A 19594-nucleotide genomic window follows, 5' to 3' on the forward strand; every position below is an offset into this window, starting at 1 on the left:
CCGAGGCAGAGGTGAAGGAAGGCAGGACAAGACACAGAGGCTTCCCAGGCCACCCAGGTAAGTTTGGGAGGCAAAGCTACAAGGACTAGGCCCCCAAGTCCTTTACCCTCCAGGAGCCCCGGCCAGGAGCTGGCGAGGGTCCCAGAAACCTGAGGAACAAACCAGCTGGGAGGTGCCAAGAGAGAGGAGTGGTTTATTGAAAGCTCAGAACTCTCCACTGTTCTTCGAAAAGGAGTCCTGTGCCCAGCCCTGCAGTCCCCACCCCAGACTGGGGGCAGAGCTGCAGGGCTAGAGCACCTGGGTGGTCCTGGGTGCCTAAGGGACACTAACACTGTCACCGACACAGGCCAGAGGCTGGGAGGGAAATTGAGGCCGAGTGAGCAGGTGCACGGACTCTGGAAGTCAACGGGGAGGGCAGGTGGCCATCCTCAGCTTCAGGATACCACGGTCAATACAACAGCATTCTGCAAGGAGCGACGGTTCTCGGTTAGCCCATCTGCCACGCCCTCCACCCCCGCTGCTGTCTCCATGTCATCCTCCAATCCTCCCCTCACCCCCAGCCCTGTGCCCTGGGGTTAGCACCAGACCTGGAACCCAGCAGGCACTCGCTAACTGAATGAATGAACAAGTGAGTGAACGATGAATGAATGACATCCAGTGTGGGAGAGGTCACTGACTTCCGAACTTAAGTCAAGAGACCCAAGTTCAAGCACCATTTCTCCTGCTAATTTATTAAGTGGCCTTGGACCAGAAATTTGACCTCCTTCATCCCTGATCCTCATCTGATAAATGGATCCATAATTCCCTGCTCTGCCCACCTCCCAGAGTCGTTCCAAGACTCAAAGTGGTGCTGGATTGAAAAGGATCGTGAGGGAGTGCCTGGGTGGCTCAGTCATTAAGCGTCTGCCTTCGGCTCGGGTCATGATCCCAGGGTCCTGGGATGGAGCCCTGCATCGGGCTCTCTGCTCCATGGGAAGCCTGCTTCTCCCTCTCCCACTCCCCCTGCTTGTGTTCCCTCTCTCGTTGTGTCTCCCTCTGTCAAATAAATAAAATCTTTAAAAAAAGAAAAGAAAAGAAAAGGATCGTGAGGCCATGTTGATGTTCAGCAAGAAAAAATGTCATGAACTATTAGCCATGCCTGCCACAGGCACAGGATATTTGCTAGCCCTGGGCCAGGGGAGCCGTGACTCTGTGAGTGAATTTCAAATTCCATCCAGTAGGTCAGATGCGTGTGTGCATTCAACAGGAGAGGATTCTGTGATCGACCGACAATGTCTGCCGTGGGCGAGTGAGGAAGGAGCTGTAGCGCACGTCATATGTTTGACATTCCCAGGTGAAGTAACTTGTAATGCCCTGAGCAACTTAAAAAACGGTGCAGGGACAGACCAGATGGTGAGGCAGGGCATTCCCCTCAGCTCGAGCTTAAGGCCCATCAAAGCCACACCTGCGTGGGAAGCTTACCTCGATGATCTTCAGGGCTGCGTTGGCAAAATTGACATTGAGAACCTTAGGCAAGGGAATTCCAACATCCAGGTCCACTGTGAGGAGGAAATGGTTGAGAGCCAAAGTAGGTTGGGGGCTGGGACAAGTTTCCTTGAGCCAGCCATTTCTGTTCTTGGGGACTCAGTTTTCCTGATTGGCAGACTCCTACTCATCCTACTAAACCCAAACAAAAATGCTCCTTTTCTGTATTGTCATCAGTGGCTCCCCTCAGGTTCTATCAGTGCGAGGTTCTATCAGTCCCTTGCATACTCTGAGTCATCTAAATTTTAATTATTTGTTTATATGACTATTTCCCTCTGGATTGTGAGCTTGAGGACAGGACACTGGTCAGACAGCTTTCAAGGCCCAGGGTTTGGCGAGATGGAGGTGCTAATTAATGTAGTTTGAATGGAAACATCGGTGCCTCAGTTTCTACATCTTAGAAATGGGGATCAACCCCTCCAACCTCGGTATCTCTATCAGAACAACGGGCAATCTGATTTCAGACATTCCATGTTTCCAAGAAGAGAGCAAAGTCCGCCCATACCATTGAGCTTCGGCACATAGGCCACCCGGACCACATCACTGAGCCATTCTTCTAAACGGGATGCCTGCAACAGAGCACAAGGAAAGCTGGGAGGTGTGGCTTCGCCAGGAGCAGCTCATCCCTTCCCCAGCAGGGAATCCAGAGGTCCAGCTGCTGAGCCTCCCCCAAGCCTGAGGACACATTCCTGGTGGGCACAGGCCCCACTGGGGTGGCTGTCCATCAATGACCCCAAAGGAGACTCTGTGATTTAGAACAGCTTCACGCAGGCCCTGTGAGCTTGGAAGAACTGCTTTCCTAGAGGAAGGGTCTGTGAGGCCTGGAAGGGACAGTGCCTGAGAAAGAGCAGAAAACATGCCCAGCTCCAGTAGAACTTTGAGAGGTCTGCTCTTAGATTCCTATCCATTTAGGGACCCTTAGAATGTTCTAGAACCTGAGACCATTGTGGGACTCCAGAACCTCCGAACTCTGAGAAGCAGGACACCAAGGGCTCTGTGAGCCTCTGAAATGTTAGAACTTTCTGAGTTCAGGAACATTATTACTGTGTGAAGTTCTAGAATTTTGAGTCCTTGTGAGATTCTGAATGTTTACAACTTTGTAAGGTTCCAAGACTTTGGAAGATCATGAGATTCACTTTCCTCAATGATGACTATTTTACACATACATATACACACATGCACACTTGCTCTGATGTTTGCCCACTCTGGCTTGTTGGGGCAGAGCCCAGACGGGTCAGCTCAGGTATATGACCTATGACTCATCCTGCCCCTTTCCACCCCCCACTTGAAGACCCTCACCACTGGCAAGCTGCTCACCCTCCCAGGAACTTACATCAAAGGCGTGGGCAAAGGAGGAGGCCAGCTTGACACTGAGCCTGGGGGAGAGAAGAGAGATACTGAGCGGCCGCAGCACCCACCACAGCACCTACTGAGCACTGCTCTGCCCACCCCACTCCCAGGATCAGGAAACAGGGTTACAGCCCCAACTCTGCCTCTAGTCACCTCGACTCAGGGACTCAGTTTTCCTACCTGTAAAATGGACCTGAACGGATCTAACCTTCTTCTGATATATCATGACTGCCCCCTCTGACTCTACGGCCCTGGAGTCTTAGTCCCCCTCCCAATTGTTTGGCCCTGGGCAAGTGGCCGAGCCTCCCTAAGGAGTGGCCCTCCCAGAGACTAAGCACTGGACTCAGGGTTCCCGGCATCCAGCAGGCGAGCACTAAAGACAGCACTAAAGACGGATCCCAGCTGGCCCAAATACAGGTCTAGGGCCAGAGCCTGGACACACACCTCTATTTCCTGAGGGGCTGAGGCAGGGACTGCCACCAGGGAGGGCAAGCAAACCCAGGCAGGGGGACAAGGCTAGAAATGGGGCGACAATGGAGCCTTGCAGGGGGGAAGCAGCAGCCTGAGGCCCTGCGGAGGACACGAATATGGGGTCAGGTGAGCACTGGGGGCCTACGGCTCTGGACGGGCAGATCCCAGAGACCCCCGGGAAAGTCCCCCACACCTAGGGGAGGGACAGGCAGGTCCCCAGGCCTCAGGCCATGGTGACAGCACTGGGCCTGCAGAGTGGAGGCCCAGACCACAGCCCGGCTTCGGGGGACAGCCCGCTGCGTGAGCCTGGGCTTTGCCGGCCGTGAAGTGCCATGCATGTGTCAGGAAGGACTGTCACCAACCTCACCATCTTGGTTTTTATGGTTATCATGAGACCTAGTTACCTCGGGGGTGGAGAGATTAGACAAGTAACTAGTCCACATGAATAACAGAGAATTTTACAGTTTTCTCCGTGGCTAGTCTCTGGGGCTGGTAACTCACGGGGTTTGGACTCCATGTCCCCGCAGCACGTTTATCTCCCAGGGCCAGGTCTGGAGCAGGTGCAGTGGTAGAAGCCTGCTTTGGATCCTGCTGCCCTGAGCCCCGGCTGTCCCATCTGTAAAATGGGCTAATACCGACCCCTCCCTGGCAGGTCCTGGAGGCAAGGAAGAGGCTGGTAGAACACAGGCAACTTGACTGATGCTCAGCGAATGGGTGGTGGTTCCAGTCGGCCCCTACCTAGTTCTTGTTCCTAAAGACAAGGCCCAGGACCCCACGTTACCGTTCCAGGGACAGTGAGAGGTGCAGCTTGGTAACCGAGGGAGCCAGCTGGGCATTTAAAGTCAAAACCTGCAATGGAAAGAGCAGGCAGAGGTTAGCCATGAATGTGGCAGGAGGAGCTTGAGGACAGGGCCACTTTGGCCAACAGGTGAATTTCCACTATCCGTTCCCTCCACTAATCCCTACTGTGGCCCTACTGTGGGCTAGGGTTCACGCTGGGCTATGCGGAGGTAACTTGAAGGCTCTGGTGTTCAGGAAGTGGAGCATTGAGGGCACCTGATGCTGCATGAGAGGAAGCTCTGGGGCTCCAGGAGCCTGGAGAGACCCACAATCCAGCCTAAAGGGGGGCAAGGAAAAGCATCCCCAGTGGGGTGACACCTGAGCTGAATCTTGAAAGAGGAAGTTAGCCAAGGGGGGAGGGGAGACGGCACTGCGGGGGGGGGACCCCGCCAACAAAGGCACCCAGGTGGGACCTGCTAGCCCTGAGTCACTGAGGCCGAGGGAGAAGGATGGGAAGGGCAGAGGATGGGGCGGGAGGGCAATGAGTGCCAGGCAAAGGTGCTTGTCCTGGGGGGCCAGGCAGAGAGTGAGCAGGGAGGGAGCTGTGCTTTTGGGAAAACCAGCAGAGGTGGAGGGCCAGGGGGAAGCTGGAGGGTCACCGGAGAGATATCTGAGCACAGCGAGGCTGAGGAGATGGGGAGTCATTCCTGAGATCTGAGGAAGGCAGAGCAGACAGGACCCGGGCCAGGACAGATGCGTGATGGAGCGGGCACCCGGGCCTCCCGGGCCTCAGCTCAGATGACGACAATGGGGGAGGGAGACACCCCCGAAATCAGGGTCTGGGAGAAGGCAGGCCCGCTCAGAGCCCCGGTGCCAGGCTCCCAGCCCTCAGCCACTCACTGCATTCAGCTCGAAGAGGGCTTCAGGGGTCCCTTTAGGGGGGTAGGACAGCACATGGATGTTAGCTGGGATAGAGATGGTGGCCTTGCCGTTCTGGAGTGTGACTGACGGTGCTTCTTTCACCCGCATGGAGAGCAGGAGCTGCTGGCCTGGGGGCAACTTTCCCAGGGCCTGGAGAGAGGCAGGGGCAGGGCGGGGGATGGGAGGGCAGCTTCAGTGCCCCAGTAATAGAATCAGTCAACAAACACCCACTGAGCACCTAATGGGCACCGGGCACCATGCTGGGTGCTAAGGTTACAGCCCGAACCAGACAGTCCTGCTCATGCCCCCCCGAGGCTGACATTCAAGCGGGGAGACATCAACCCACGGAACTGAATCAGGCTCTTGTCTCACAGTCAAAATCCCCCGCAAGAACCACAGGCCCTATACGACCCATCCTCGGCTCTCCTCTCCATCTTCCCTCCAGCCACTGGCCCCACATTCTCTCCTGATTCACTGGCCACTTCGCTCTTCCTCCAAACTGCCTGGCACACCCCCAACCTCAGGGCCTTGGCACTTGCTGTTTCTTCCCCAGATACTCACGTGTTTCCCTCCCTCTGCTCCTTCAGCCTACTGTTCAAATGTCACCTCCTCAGTGAGGCCTTGGCAGGGCACCCTGCCTAAAAGCACTACCCCCGCCTTCCTCATCTGCCTTCACCGCCCCATCCTCTTCCACCTTCTGATGGGGTGTATAGTCTACTTATTCATGTGTCCAATGTCTGTCACCCCTACCAAGATGGCAGCTCCTGAAACAGAGGCTTTGGTCTGCTTTTCATCTTTGGCTCCTTCTGCACACCCAGCACCTAGCACAGGGCCTGGGACATAGTAGGTGCTCAGTGCGTAGCGTTGACTGACTCACGATCAGGAAATTCCAAGATTCACAATCATAGAAGCATGGAAATGCTGGAAGCCACGGAGTCACCGAGGCTTAGGACCACTTGAATGCTGGAACCCAGGGACCCATCAGCCCTGACTCCCAGAGTCGCAGGGTCATAAAGACAGGGACTCACCAGATTCCATCCTTATGTATCCACAGATTCTGAAGTCATGGAACCAGACTCAGAGCCGGGGCCATGGGGCTCTGACACAGCAAGTACAAAGACTTCTGCCTCCAGAGACAGGCCCAGCCTCCCCACGCTGGAGGGACAAGGCCCGGCTCTCTGTGGGCATGGGTTCCCCACTCCTGCCACCTCTGCCTCCTCCAAGTCCCTCTCCATCTTACAACTCCTGCTATCGGGAGGTCCTCTGCATGTCTAGCCCCATCTCCTCCTTTGCCTGAGACCCCTATGCCCTTCAGCCAAGGACTCCCAGAAGCAGAGGCCCCAGCCACGCCCGCTAAGGTTGATGTGAATCACCACCTTCCAAGGATTCAGTTTGTCCTCTGCACCCCCAAACTCCACTGCCCTCTCCATCTTCCCCAGTAGAAACCCAGACCTTCTGGGCCTCATTCCAACCTCTGTCAGCATCTGCTATTACGTAAGGACCTTGTAGTAGTCATTTCAACTCCAGTATGAATTCAGATTCCCACAGCTGGAAAGTGGCTGGTCCAGGGCCTGGGACACAACCTGATGGATGCCCTGAAGTCACAACCTGATGGATGCCCACTAGTCAACCCTCCCTGAATCCTCTCCTTTCCCTTCTCTCCTCAGGGCCAGCACCCAGAATCTTCTCCCTGGGGGCGGAGAAGACCGAGGCCAACATGAAGTTGGGCAGGTGGACGGAGGGGAAGAATCTCCTGTCCTCTGCCTGACGGAGGTGCAACAGCCACAGGACAAATACCCAGTTGACTTCTGGGCAGTTAAACTCTGATCCTTTCCTCTCCAAGCAAAATCTGCGGTCAGGAAAGTTTAAGTGGTAGTCATTTAAACTTTAGCGTGAATTTGGACTCGACATTCGATTGCAGCTGTCTGGAGAGCGGTATTGAGAACGATTCTGGAGTTCACTCAGGCCCATCAGGAAAGAGCGACAATGATCAAAGCCCATGAGAGGGTCACTCACCTCAGGGACCAAAGCCGCCAGGTCTGTAGTTGTCAACGGCACATTGCTGGGGACCTGGACCCAAGCCCAAATGGGGTGTGGGGTGAACAGACACAGGACAGGAATTCTTCAGCATACACAAAGTAGTCCTGCCCACATCCCACCCACCCCTGCCAATTACACACACACATCCCTACAGACACTCGGGTTCCTCCTCTTGGCCACTGATGAGTGTTTACCACTTGCCAGGCCCACGCTAAGAGCTTTGTGTCCTTTGCTCATTTCAGCATTACATTACAGATGGGAAGCCTGATGCTCCCGCCCGAGGTCATAAGCTGGCGAGTTGTGCTGCAGGATCTGACCTGGGAAGGCTGACGCCTGGACTCTTAAACTACTCTGCCAGAGCTTACAATCTGAAGGCCCAGGGATCCGATCCCAGACATTTCTGCCCTTTATCCAAACGGTCTTTTCTCAAAACCTATGAATTTGTTTCCAGTATTTACAAATCAAGAAAGTTCATATAAATTTGCCAGGCTCTGGCTAAAACTTTGGAAAACCTGATCACACTGGGCCTGCACCCCATCCCCTTGGGGAAGCTGAGTAGCAGCTGCCAGAGACACGGGGCACAGGCCCCCTAGCTCACTACAGTCCCATCAGGTCTGCTTTCATCTATAATGGCCCAGCCGCCCCGCCCTGATGTTTGCACATGTCCACTTTGCAGAACATACCTGTTCACACAGGATAAACATACAAACGCATTCTCTCCTGGCCAGAGGATTTCCAGACACTCACCCAACACACAGCTATCACCCCATGGCCACTGAGGTCCCTTTCTCCTGCCACACACACACACACACACACACACACTGCTCTGACACACACATTCTCACACTCATAGTCTCTGCCTAGCCTCCCCTGTCTCCTCCCTCCAGCTAGAAGACACCTGCCTCCCAGCTCAGGGCCCTATTCCCACCTCCCATAGGCCTTCACAGTGCTCTCTGGACCCCACCATCAGGAAATGAGTGATCAATCCTTGCTGCCTTGGGCCTGAGTTGCAGGCAGAGGCCCCAAGGGGCTCAGACTCACTGCCTGTGGAAAGGATGAGACTAAGAAAAATGTCTCTGGGTGAGGCTCCTGCGGGGCTTCCAGACATCTGTGAGGGTACGAGAAGGGCCAGAATGGAAGCAGAGAGGTCTCAGAAGCTTTAGAACAAATGTCCAAGTGACTTTAGGTATAGTCCAACCCTAGTTTTCTTCTCTCCAACTCAAATCTGCTCTTGAGAAAGCAATGGAAATGTTAACCATTCACAGTTTAGCATAAAATTGGGCTTTGACTACAGAAGGACTCATATGGTATGGGGATGGAAAACTAGCTACATTTCATATGCCAGTTTTGACCGATTGAAAGTAACTTCCTGGAGTGCCATGTAGAGAAGGATTCAGAGGTCCCATTCAGATTTAGCCAAGTAGAGGGCCGTTATCGATTAGTGGTATCTGTCACAAGGACAAGAGTGGGCATATGCATGCTGTAAACTTGTCCAACCCTCTCTAGTTATAGAGAAGAGGGCTAGTCAAGGCTGACCAGTGATGATGTGACGAGCTCATGGCTAGCACTGTCAGGCCACAGCGGGGCAGGGGCCACACTTACCAGCTCCCGGGTGATGTCTATGTCAAGGGCACCGTTGGTCTGCAGGAGCCCAAACACGGTGCTGAAGAGGGGCAGAGGCACAACCACTTGGGATGTGTGGTCCTCCTTGGGGGGCACCTTGATGGGTTTGGGGGGCTTGGGGAAGTCGATGACATCACCAGCTATGCTTTTCACGATGGGCTGTAGGGGAGGAGACATCATTTGGAGGACCACCAGCATCTCCTACCCAGCCTCTGCCAGCACCCCACCCCACCCCCGGCTGTGGGCAGGGCCTTGGTGGGCACTCACGTTGATGTCCAACTCTATGTACTGGTTAGAGATAAGAGGCAGTGTGGCCAGAGTAAATTCCACGGACCCAAGAGCCCCAAGGGGCACCAGGCCTACATGGGGAGGGGAGGAGGGAGAAAGACCCCATGAACCCAGCCCCCAATAATAACAAGCCCGCCTCCTATTTATTGAGTGCCTAGCGTTCCACTAAGTATTCACTTGGGCACTAGGGTCATCTGCAGTTTATAGATAAGGAAGCTGAGGCTCAGACGGAGGACGTCACCAGCCCAAGGTCACACAAGCCACAGAATGGAATGGCAAAGCCAGGATTTCTGTTTTCCAGAGCTAGTTTCTTTCACTAACCACGAGATGGCCCCGCCTCTCTCAACATAACACCATATATAGGGACATATGCGCCCCTAAGTTTTCTACCCTTAGCCTGGTTATGTCTTTTTATATTTTTCGAAGGCATCCATGTCTCCATAAGGCTCAGAGAGACTGGAGGCCACTGTGGCCGTGGGGCTTTGGGTTGCTGACTTAAGCTCTGGGCCTCAGTCATCTTGTCTGTCCAGATAATAATAATATCTGTCTCGTGCTTCTGACAGCGCCAGACACACCACCAGTGCTGGACAAGTGACCCTCAGCCCCTGGCAGGGGAAGACCTGGCTGGCTCTAAGCCTCCAGGCCCCGCAGAACCGGCCTCAGCCCAGAACCCCACCATTAGACCTCCTCCATGTGGCGGCCTCATCAGTCTGAGGAGGAAGTGAAGGCCCCAGAATTCTGCCCCTTCCTCTTCCCGTAGCACCCTGCCCCCGCCTTGGGGTAATGGGAAGGGGGAGGGAGAAGGGGCAAGGAGGAGGGGGTTGGGCCCCAGCTTACTCAGCACAGTCCCCAGGAGCTCATTCACCACGCCCAGCACACTGTCCACCATGGGGCACAGCTGCGTCCGGAGGAGACAGGTGTTACAGGAAAATAGAAGTGGCCCCAGCCCAGAGCAGGGGACAGCTGACTTTTCTCCCAATCATTTGCTCAGTGGTCCTGGGGTCCAAGGCAAGTCAGAATGTGCAGACGGACTGGGGGACACACAGGCGGGAGGCAGGGGTGGGGGGGGCTGGACTTTGGTGTCAGAGGGCAGAGCAGAGGGCACAGAGGGCCAGTTACATGGGTCCCCTCAGAAAGCCTCGAAGGAGGCCGGGAGAACAGGGGAGGCACATTTCAGAGGCCAGCTGGGGGGTGGGGGCACAGCCCTCCCTTGAGGAGACAAAGGCAGCTGCCCCCTCCCAGGTCTCGGGCCCCTCCTGCTGTCCAGGTGGGCACTGGGCAACCTAGAATTCAGACACCGAAGAAGGGCAACCCCCCTCCTCCACCCAGAGAGTCAGGCCTGGGCCCCATCCGCTGCACACACTACAGTGTCGTGTGTGCTCAGAAAACCCCTGGGTGAGGAAGACAGACACGAAGTGGTTTGGCTTCCAGAACCCCAGGTCTGGGAGTCACAGAATCTGAGTCCGCTGGAGCAGGAAGCCCAGAGGCGACCCAGTCCAGCCCCTTCCTACTTTCAGCCCCTTCGTTCGGCAGCTGGGATGGAAGAAAGGGACCTGCCCAAGGTCACAGCTGTTCTCAGACAAGAGATGGCTACCTTTTCATTTATACTCAGGGACCCCCAACTCCAGGGTTTCTGGGGTCAGGCATGTCACAGAAATGAGAGGAGACCAGAAAGGGTTCTGCTGGGCAGGAGGGGCCTCCTCCTCGGCACCAGCGTGTGTAACCTGCAGGAAGGAGGGCCTGTGGCTAGGGTGGCTGACTGCACCAGAGAGGCCAGAAATAGGATCGTTAGGAGAAACCTCCAATCTCGAAATGCTAGTAACCGACCCTTATTTTTAAAACCTCTTAGAGCTACACAAGTCCTGTCTTGCACTCAGTTGTCCTGAAGAGCCCAGTGAGGGGCTGTGATTTAAATGTACCCCCTCCACGTTGTTGAAATCTGCCTGAGATGGGTCTGGGTTGGGGTCCTTGCTGCTGGGAGCTTCTTTTCCCCCTGAGCTTCATTTTCAATTGGCTTCTTCAAGCCCAGGGCAGTTTTGCCAACCATGGGCTCCCACAGGTATTCTTCACTATGACTCACAAGAGAGGTCCTGCCAGGACTCGGGGTCAGGAGGCCCGGCCACCCTTTGCTCGCTGTGTGACCCCAGCAAGACCGTCCCCTCACCGGCCTGAATGAAAGGCGGCTTTGGGCAGACCAGCTTTTCTCAGGTTTTCGCGTTTGACCTATGATGTATTAATTTATATATATGTGCTTTTCTGGACATGTTTGCCAAAGCCCAGGGCTCAGTTTTAATTCACTTTAAAACTGGGTGACTCAATTTTAATTCAAAGCTAGTTTAAAGAAAAGTATAAAGTCAATAATCATACAGGAGGCAAAGACAGAGCAGGGGGCAAGAAAGGGGCTTGGATTTGGGAGCCAGGGACTCAGCTCATCTGGAGCTGTCAACTCAGGATCCGGAAGCCTGGGGATGGAGGGTGCCAGGCCACCTACAGACTGGCTTGGCGACATCCGGGAGGCTCGGGGGCAGGCCAGGATGGGATTATCCAGTGGGCGTGCAAGGGGAGAACAGCCTAATCCTGCCTGGCGCCCAGATTTACTCAAAACTGGGGAAGGAGAGGCGCAGTCAAGGGGAGGGGCGTTCCTGGCCTGGGGCCCACACACTCACCCGTCCCGGCAGCACCTTGAAGAGTGTCTGCTCCACGACCCCGAAAAGCGGTGCGGGTAGCAGCCTGCGCAGGGAGAGAAGTGTGAGGGCGTGGCCACCACACAGGGACAGCTCCAACTGGGGAGACACGGCCGGCCGAGTGGGCACTGGGGGCTCTGGCCGTCTCCCGTCTCCAGGCGGAGGGCGTGGGGTTTAAATCTTGGCTCTGCCTTGCCATGGAAACCAGGGGATGACTTCCGTTTCCCCATCTGTAAAATGCCCACCTTAAAGAATTGTTGCTCGATGTGGATGGAACTAGAGGGTATTAATTAGGCTAAGCAAACTAGGTCAGTCAGAGAAAGACAATTATCATATGATTTCACTCATATGTGGAATTTAAGAAATAAAACAGAGGATCATAGGGGAAGGGAAGGAAAAATAAAATAAGACGAAATCAGAGAGGGAGACAAACCATAAGAGACTCTTAACTCTAGGAAACAAACTGAGGGTTGCTGGGGCGGGGGGGATCGGGTAACTGGGTGATGGGCATTAAGAAGGGCACGTGATGGAATGAACACTGGGTGTTATATGTGACTGATGAATCTCTGAACTCTACCTCTGAAACTAATAATACACTATATGTTAATTAATTGAATGTAAATAAAAATTTTTAAAAAAAAGAATTGTTGCTGCCGAGATTACATGGGACTGTATTCATGTCTGGTATACATGCTCGATAAATGTCTGTTCCCTTCATCTTCTCCAACATTTATAGACAAGTGACATTTGGGTCCAGAAGAGTGCCTGGCTTAGAGTGGGGGTTCAGTAAACATCTGTTGGGTGAATGAAGGGATATTTGTTGAATGAATAAGAGGGGGAGGCCTGAGGATGAGAGGTGCATGTCGGTGGGTTCAGGTGCGTCTGCAGACTAGGGGAGTCTGGGGAGGAGGGGTGGCAACCACAGAGCCGCAGCCACAGAACGCCAACACCATCGGGGCTCTAGTCCCCCCAAAGCCCTCTCCAGCCCAGAGGACCAGGGTGGAGCCACCGGGATTTAAGGAGCCCAAAGACCCCACCTGGAAACCCTGGGAAGCCTTTCTGGAGCCAGGAGCAACCCTGGTTCACCCTATTCCTGGGAGCGACCACAGAGCTGTCTGATTATCCCTCACGCTCAGAGCCACCCAACAAAGATGGGCTGGGGGCGTGGGATTTGGCCTGGAGTGTAGAAACCAATGGGGAGATGCAAAGTGTGAGGCAGAGGAGGGGAGGGGAGGGCGCCCAGCCCTGGGGAAAAGCCCCGGATCTGAGTCCAGAGGCCAGCCCATCTCCATCCTTGCTGCTATCTGTGTGTGACCTTCGGCAAGTCTCTTGCCCCCTTTGGGCCTCAGTTGTCCCACAGGAGTGATGGTTCAACATAAGTGTAGGGAAGGCCACTGTGTCCTGGACAGTTGGGGAAAGACACGGATGTAAAAGTGTCAGAGCCTTCTGGATCATCAAATTTAGGTCCTCATTATACAGCTGGGGACACTGGAGCCCAGAGAGAGGAGGGGGTTCCTCTGGGGTCACACAGCGAGTCGGGGGCAGAGCTGGGTCTCTGATGTGCTGAGATGGGGAACTGAGATGGCCAGGGTCTGCTCTGTCTGGGAGACGATCCCGGGGCGGGGGTGGCTGGGGCGGAGAAGGGGAGCGCCCAGTAGTGGGTGATGGTAGCTGTGGGCTGGGTCGGAGAGCTTGTCTGTGATGGGTCTCAGTCTGCGGGTCTGCGCAGCGGGCTGAACAGGCGAGCCCCACCGGCAGCCGGGGGGAGGTCAGGCCCCGCCCAGCCGGCCGCTCCCGGGAGACCTGCGGACTCACCCCGAGAGCAGGCTGATGCGGCCCAGCAGCGTGCTGCAGCGCTTGAGGACGAGGATGGGCGTGCCCCGAGAGCTCACGCCCAGCGCCACCCGCGACGACACGTTCACCTCCGCAGCCAGCTGCAGGAGGCCCCCCAGGGGGCTGCGAGACCGGATGCTGGGGCCGTGGCCAGGCTGCCAGGCCCCACCCAACAGGGCCCGCCTCGGCCACGCCCCCGGGGCTGCGGGAGCCCTGAGGAGTGGGTGGGTGGCCCTGGGAGAGGGCTAGTCCCCATGCCTTCCTGTCACTCACTGCGTCCCTGCCCCATTTTGAGGGTTCCTGCACCCTCTTCCCCCACCCCGTCCAGTGAGCCTTGGGCAATGGGGCAGAGCAGTCCAGGGAGAGAGAGCTAGAAGTCTCTGGGGAGGGGAGTGGGGTGGGATCCAGGAAGGGACCGGTATGGAGAGGAAGTATGTGGGAGGAAATGGGGGGTCAGTGAGATGGGGGTGAGGGGGGCAACAGAGTAGGGTCCCCAATGGAGCAGTGGCCTGGGGTGGAGAGCAGTAGGGTAGAGGTTCCCAGGGACACACTCACCCAGAGCCATGCAGGCCCACCTTGGTGTGCAGGCTCAGCTGCACCCCAAACCCAGGCAGCAGCTTCAGCGACACCTTTGGCAGTGTGAGTTCCTCGATCTTCAGCCTGGGATGGGCATCAAGGGGCGGGCCACTCACTTCCAAACCCCCCCACCCCCAGTGTCAGTCCCTTAGTGCCTGGACCATCTCAGACCAGGTGGTGCCTAGAGCCTCTCTGGACTGTGTCCCACATGCCATCTGTAACCCATAAAGTCAACTGTGGGCCCAATTACTTCACCTCACTGGGCCTCAGTCTCTTCATCTATAAAGTGAGCCAATACTAGTACCCGCCTCAAACGTTGCAAAGACAAGTGAGATAAATGTGGTTGCTGAAGCTGGCACAGCATGTGTTCAATAAATGTAATATCATCCTCACTGGAGGCTCAGTGAATTAAAGTGTTCTCCTCACCCCATCCCCATGGCCTCCATCCTGGTTCAGTCTCTGGCCTGGATCGTTGTCTCCCCACTCCCACTCCCCAGGTCCATGCATATGCAACTCAGCTGGGTTCTCAAACACAGCTCCCCGCAGCTCATTGCTTTCTCTGTCCTCTGGGCCTTTGCCCAGGCTGTTCCCTCTCTCTGGAACACCTTTCCCTTGACTTTCCTTCCACTCTGCATCTACCTTTGGCTAGCTGATGCCTCCCAGCTATCCAGATTGACCTTGCCCCGATTCACCACCAATGGAATGGTTCCCACCCACGTGGGGCAGGCAGGTAAGGCCTGTGACTAACACCCACACCCACCACCACCACCACTCCGGCTGGATGAACTTGGACAGGACCCTTGGCTGCCGGGGGCCTCAATCTCACCTGTTAAATGCCATTGATAACAGTCCTACTTCTAGATTCCATGGGATAATTAATTTACTGTGTTCAGCACAGTGCTAGTTACACAGAAAACCCTGGCTAGGTGGTAATTAAGTTATAAATATTAGCTATTATGTGATTTCATTCATTCATTCAAAAATATTTTTCAAACATCCATTATATATCAAGCACTATTAATGATATCGGGGATATGGCAATAAACAAGCCAAACAGGAGCCCTGCCCCTCCTGGGGTTTATAACCTAGCAGGGAGGCAAGAAACAAACCAGTAAAGCATATGGGGTGCGGGGGAGTGATACATCTTCTGGAGAACTTGAAAGCAGGGGAGGGAACAAAAAGGGGTTGGTCAGAGCAGCAGACACCCAAAGGAGATGAAGCAGATACCTGGATTAGCCCAGAGAGACTAAGCAACTTGCCTTAGGTCACACAGTGAGTAACTAGAGTCAGGCCCAGAACTGGAACCCTCAACCACAGGGACATGCTGCTATTCCTGTGTTTCCTGATACACAGTGGACTCATTATTTTCCGACTCAGGCCCTGGGACTCCCTATGCAGGGCTTCCCCCATTACCCCCACTACCTGCCAACAAATTGAAGACAGTCAATCTCTTCTCTCTTCCCTGAAGCAAAGAAGGGACTAGCCTTCCTGTAGGGCTCATAGTAGGTGGACAATTGAGACACCAAACTGTGAGGACTCACCCAGAAAGCTCTTCCACAATGCCAAAAACTCCTCCATAGCTCAGCAGGCCGCCTCCTCCGAGCAGTCCCCCAGAGCCCAGGAGGCCCTGGTTCACAGATGTGACTGTCCCCAGGACGTTCTGCAGAATAGGCCCCCCAACCAGCGAGTTCTGGATGGCTACAGGGAGGGTTGAAGGTGGAAGGTTCATTTTACAGAAGGGGGAAATAGGGCCCAGAGAAGGGCAGAGACTTGCCCGAAGTCACACAGCAAATCGGGTTTGGGGCCAAAAGTATGACTAGAGCTCCTTGACTCTGGGCCACCCTGTAGCACCAAAAGAAAGGGCAGAAGCAAAGGAGGGAGCCCACAGCCACCAGGGCTTGACCAAGATGGAGGAGGCCAGGCTGATTCCTTGAAGCATTTCCTATTCACAACTGCCCTACTATACCCCCGAGACCGTGACCCCGGGCCGTTGGGCCGCAGAGCACCCAATGCCTACTTGAGTTCCCCCACCCTGGCAAAGACACTGGTCCAGCCAGCCCCCTCCTCTCCACCTCCTCCATCCCACCCGGCCCCATCCCCGAGGCAGATGCAGCCCCCACAGGGCCGAAGCCCACCTCACGCAGTCCACCTCTCAGGAGAAGGCAAACTGATCACCCATGGGAGCCCGCAAGCAAACCTTTTAGCCCCCGAGCTCTCTGAGTAGATGAGAATCACAGCCTGTTTCCAGCGCTTCCTTAGAACAGCCACCCTAGGCATATCAGTGCGGACGTCTACATGGCAGCTGGACCCCTCACAGCCTGCCCACCTCAGGCTCACCTTTGCCAAGTTCATCCTTGTCAATCCGAGCAAGCGTGCCCACCTTCTCAAGCAGCCCCTGGCACGGAGTCACCAGCCCCCAGAGGAGAAGCAAGGACCACATGCCCAACATCCTCGGTGGCACACCTATCGGGGGCAAAAGCAGGAACTCTGAGGCACCCCTCGTGCCCCAGTCTTCGCCTGACCCCTGGGCCCCATCACCAGCCTGGGCCCCTCCCGCCCGCCTGGCCCGGCTCTGTCCAGCCTCACTCCCAGGAAAGCAGCGGCTAATGTGCCTGACTTAGAAGTCTTATTCCTCTGCGTCCCCGGTGAATGCCAGGTCTCTGAGGGAGAGTGACAGAGGGACCTTCCTTCCCAGGACGGCAGCATGGGAGCTTCATTTCCTGGCCCTGCTTTCCCATTGGCTTATGAGGCTGTTTCAGAAGGTGTGGCTGATTGGGGACCCACTAATTAACATGTCCCATTTCTGTCTTCCCCGGTCTCTGTGTTGGAAGGAATGAGATGGAAGGTGAGAGCATGGCTAACTTACTAGTTTCATAGGATGGGACTTATCTTTATGGAGCAACTGCCAATGCAGTCCCATAGCCCATAACCTCTGCTTAAACCCTGCTCCCCACTGCCTTTGGGATAGAACCCAGGCTTCTTGCCATGACCCACTAGGTCCCTGTCTGCCTCTTCGACTCCTTGGTCTTAAACATGCCAAGCCCCTTTCCACCTCAGGGCCTTTGCACACGCTGGTCTTTCTGTTAGGAAGGCTCTTCCCCTGGTTCTTTGCATGACTGACTCCTCATCCCAGGTTCTGAATAAATATTGCGAGCTTGGAAAGGCCTCCCTCCTTTACTTTGTCTAAAGAAGCCTGTTTGTCACTATACATCACTCAGAATATTTATTTTAAGGTGCTATCACAATTTACAATTATGCATTATGTGTTTGTGTCCTTGTTTGCCATCTCTGTAAGCTCCACGAGGTCAGGGACTGTGTCTAGGGCCTCCATGCATGATTGTGTGCTGGATGGGTGCTTGCTGAGGGGGCAAGAGCGGATGGAAATCCAGCTGCGCTTCACTAGCCAACATTTGCCCTGGCACAGGATGTGTCTGCCCAGGAGGGCACCTTTCCTCACTTGCACGAAGGTACATATGGATGCCATATGCACTGGTAGCAATCTCGGCAGAGTCTGTCTTCTTTCTTCAAGACTTGTCCCAGAGCGGCTCCCTGTAACCTCGGGGTCCCTTACAGAAGGAAATAGTCCCACAGTGGGAAACCAGTTGGTTTCTAGGGCTTAAAGAAAAATGGGCACCCCTCGAGCCCTGTCCGTAGGACGGTTCTGTCCTCAGCCCATCCATCCCTGCCTTTGCCCCTGGCTGAGCCCCAGTTTTCCTGTCGGTAAAATGGGATTGTTCTCCCATCACCCTCCAGGGAGCCCCAGCGCCCTCCTAGGGTGGCTTCTTTCCGTGCCCGTTATTCAGTTGGGACAGCAGGATGGTCGCCGGGTCAATGGTTGGGGATCTGGATGAGGCCGGGGCTGCCACAGGCTGCCTTACCCACACCTGCAGCTCCACGAGGGGTGGGTGGAGGTTCCCAGCCTCTTGCCAGCTCCTCTACCCTCTTGGGCCTGGGGGCAGCCCTTATATGCCCACAACAGCTCTGGGGACACAAAGGGGGGCACAGCCGCCAGAAATCCGTCAGTGTGTTATGTCAGAAGCAAATTGTGGTTTGTCCTGCGGGCCTGGGCTAAGCCTTCCTTCTGGGGGGAGAGGGAAGGGGGAGGGGCTGGGGGCTGGGGTTAGTGCCCAGGGGCGGGAGGGAAGGTGTGGGGCTGCAGAGGCAGCCACCTCCTCTCAGAGCTGGGGGCAGGGCGGAGCGTTCGCCTACGGAGTCTCCCTCCAGGGTTCCCCAAGGGCCGCCCGCGTGGCACAGAATCTATCCCGCCTCCCACCTACCCCAGGGAGAGAAGAAAGGGAGACCCTCGGCCACCCCCTACCCCAGGCCTGGCATGGGGGTGGCCGCGGGGCCTGGAGAGAGGAACTCTGGGCCAACCTGGGGGAGGGGCACCAACTCCACCCCCACCTCCCAAGACCCAGTGTCCCCCAGGCTCCAGAACAGGTACTCTTTTCGCCTTCCTGAGGCTGGTGCCAGTGACGGTGGAGAGAAATTCATTCACTCGTCCCTCAGCCATCCATCCACCCTTTGCTGCTTTCGTTCGTACACCCTTCAGCAGGCGTTTGCGGAGGGCCTGCGGCCCGCCGGGTGCTGGGGCTACAGCAGTAAACGGAAGGAACGACCCCGACCCTGAAGGAGATGACCGATTGAACCACGATGCAAACGCACGTGTTCTAGTAGCCATACGTTTTAAAAAGGTAAACGGAGACGAGTGAATTCATTCTAATAGTACGGTTGATTTAACCCAATATAACCGAAATATTATCATTTAACATTTAATCGATATATAATTATTAATGAGACGACTTATATTCTTTTTCTCATAGTAGGTCTGCAAAATCTACTGACAGCACACCGGATTTAGACTCCCCACATTTCAAGCGCTCAGTTGTCCTACTGGACAGCGCAGCTCTGGAGGAGGGACGGGATAAACCCACGACACAGTGAGGCAGAGGCTAATGGCAAGAATAAAGCAGGGGTGGGTGCAACTTTCAATACGGTGGTCAGAGGAGGCCTCAGATTGGAGCAGGCATGAGGCAGAGGCTAATGGCAAGAATAAAGCAGGAGTGGGTGCAACTTTCAATATGGTGGTCATTGGAGCAGGCATGCCCTTGACCCGCATGTAGAGACGGAGTGGGCCAGGGGGATGTCTGGGGAAGGGCCCACGAGGCAGAGGGAAGGGCAGTGGGGCACAGGTGGCCGAGGAGGTGATGGGAGCCTACAGGTTACTATACAGACTTAGAAACGTTGGCTTTTGTTTGCCATCCTTCTGCAGGTACTGGCTCAGGCACCACCCCCTCCAGGAAGCCTTCCTGACCCCCAAGCTGGCTGTGACCCACAGCCCCCTGGGATTCCCTCTGTTGGAGTCTGCGACATGTAGGTCTGTTGCCTTGTTTCTGGGTATCTGTGGGTCTGTCTCCTGCCGGGGGCCCGGAACCGATGCCTGGTGAAATGGGGAGGAGGGACGGTGTTTGTCTCATTCACCCCATAACCTCAGGGCCCCTACC

The 19594-nt window shown here is 55.3% G+C and overlaps 1 protein-coding gene across 1 annotated transcript; it reads right to left on the bottom strand.

The window, feature by feature from the left end:
• Positions 1–434: 434 nt before the first annotated feature.
• BPIFB3 (BPI fold containing family B member 3) lies at positions 435–16539 on the bottom strand. Its single transcript, XM_021689254.2, has 15 exons — positions 16428–16539; positions 15632–15788; positions 14070–14174; positions 13497–13637; positions 11664–11727; positions 9835–9895; positions 8977–9068; positions 8689–8868; positions 7063–7116; positions 5026–5196; positions 4127–4194; positions 2858–2900; positions 2030–2093; positions 1462–1538; positions 435–464 (listed from the first exon to the last, which is right to left on the bottom strand). Exons 1-15 carry the CDS (start codon positions 16537–16539, stop codon positions 435–437), a joined length of 1419 nt encoding a protein of 472 aa, XP_021544929.1.
• Positions 16540–19594: the final 3055 nt, after the last annotated feature.

The sequence above is a fragment of the Neomonachus schauinslandi genome, chromosome 10 (assembly GCF_002201575.2).
Source record: "Neomonachus schauinslandi chromosome 10, ASM220157v2, whole genome shotgun sequence".
In the NCBI taxonomy this organism is placed as follows: Eukaryota; Metazoa; Chordata; class Mammalia; order Carnivora; family Phocidae; genus Neomonachus; species Neomonachus schauinslandi.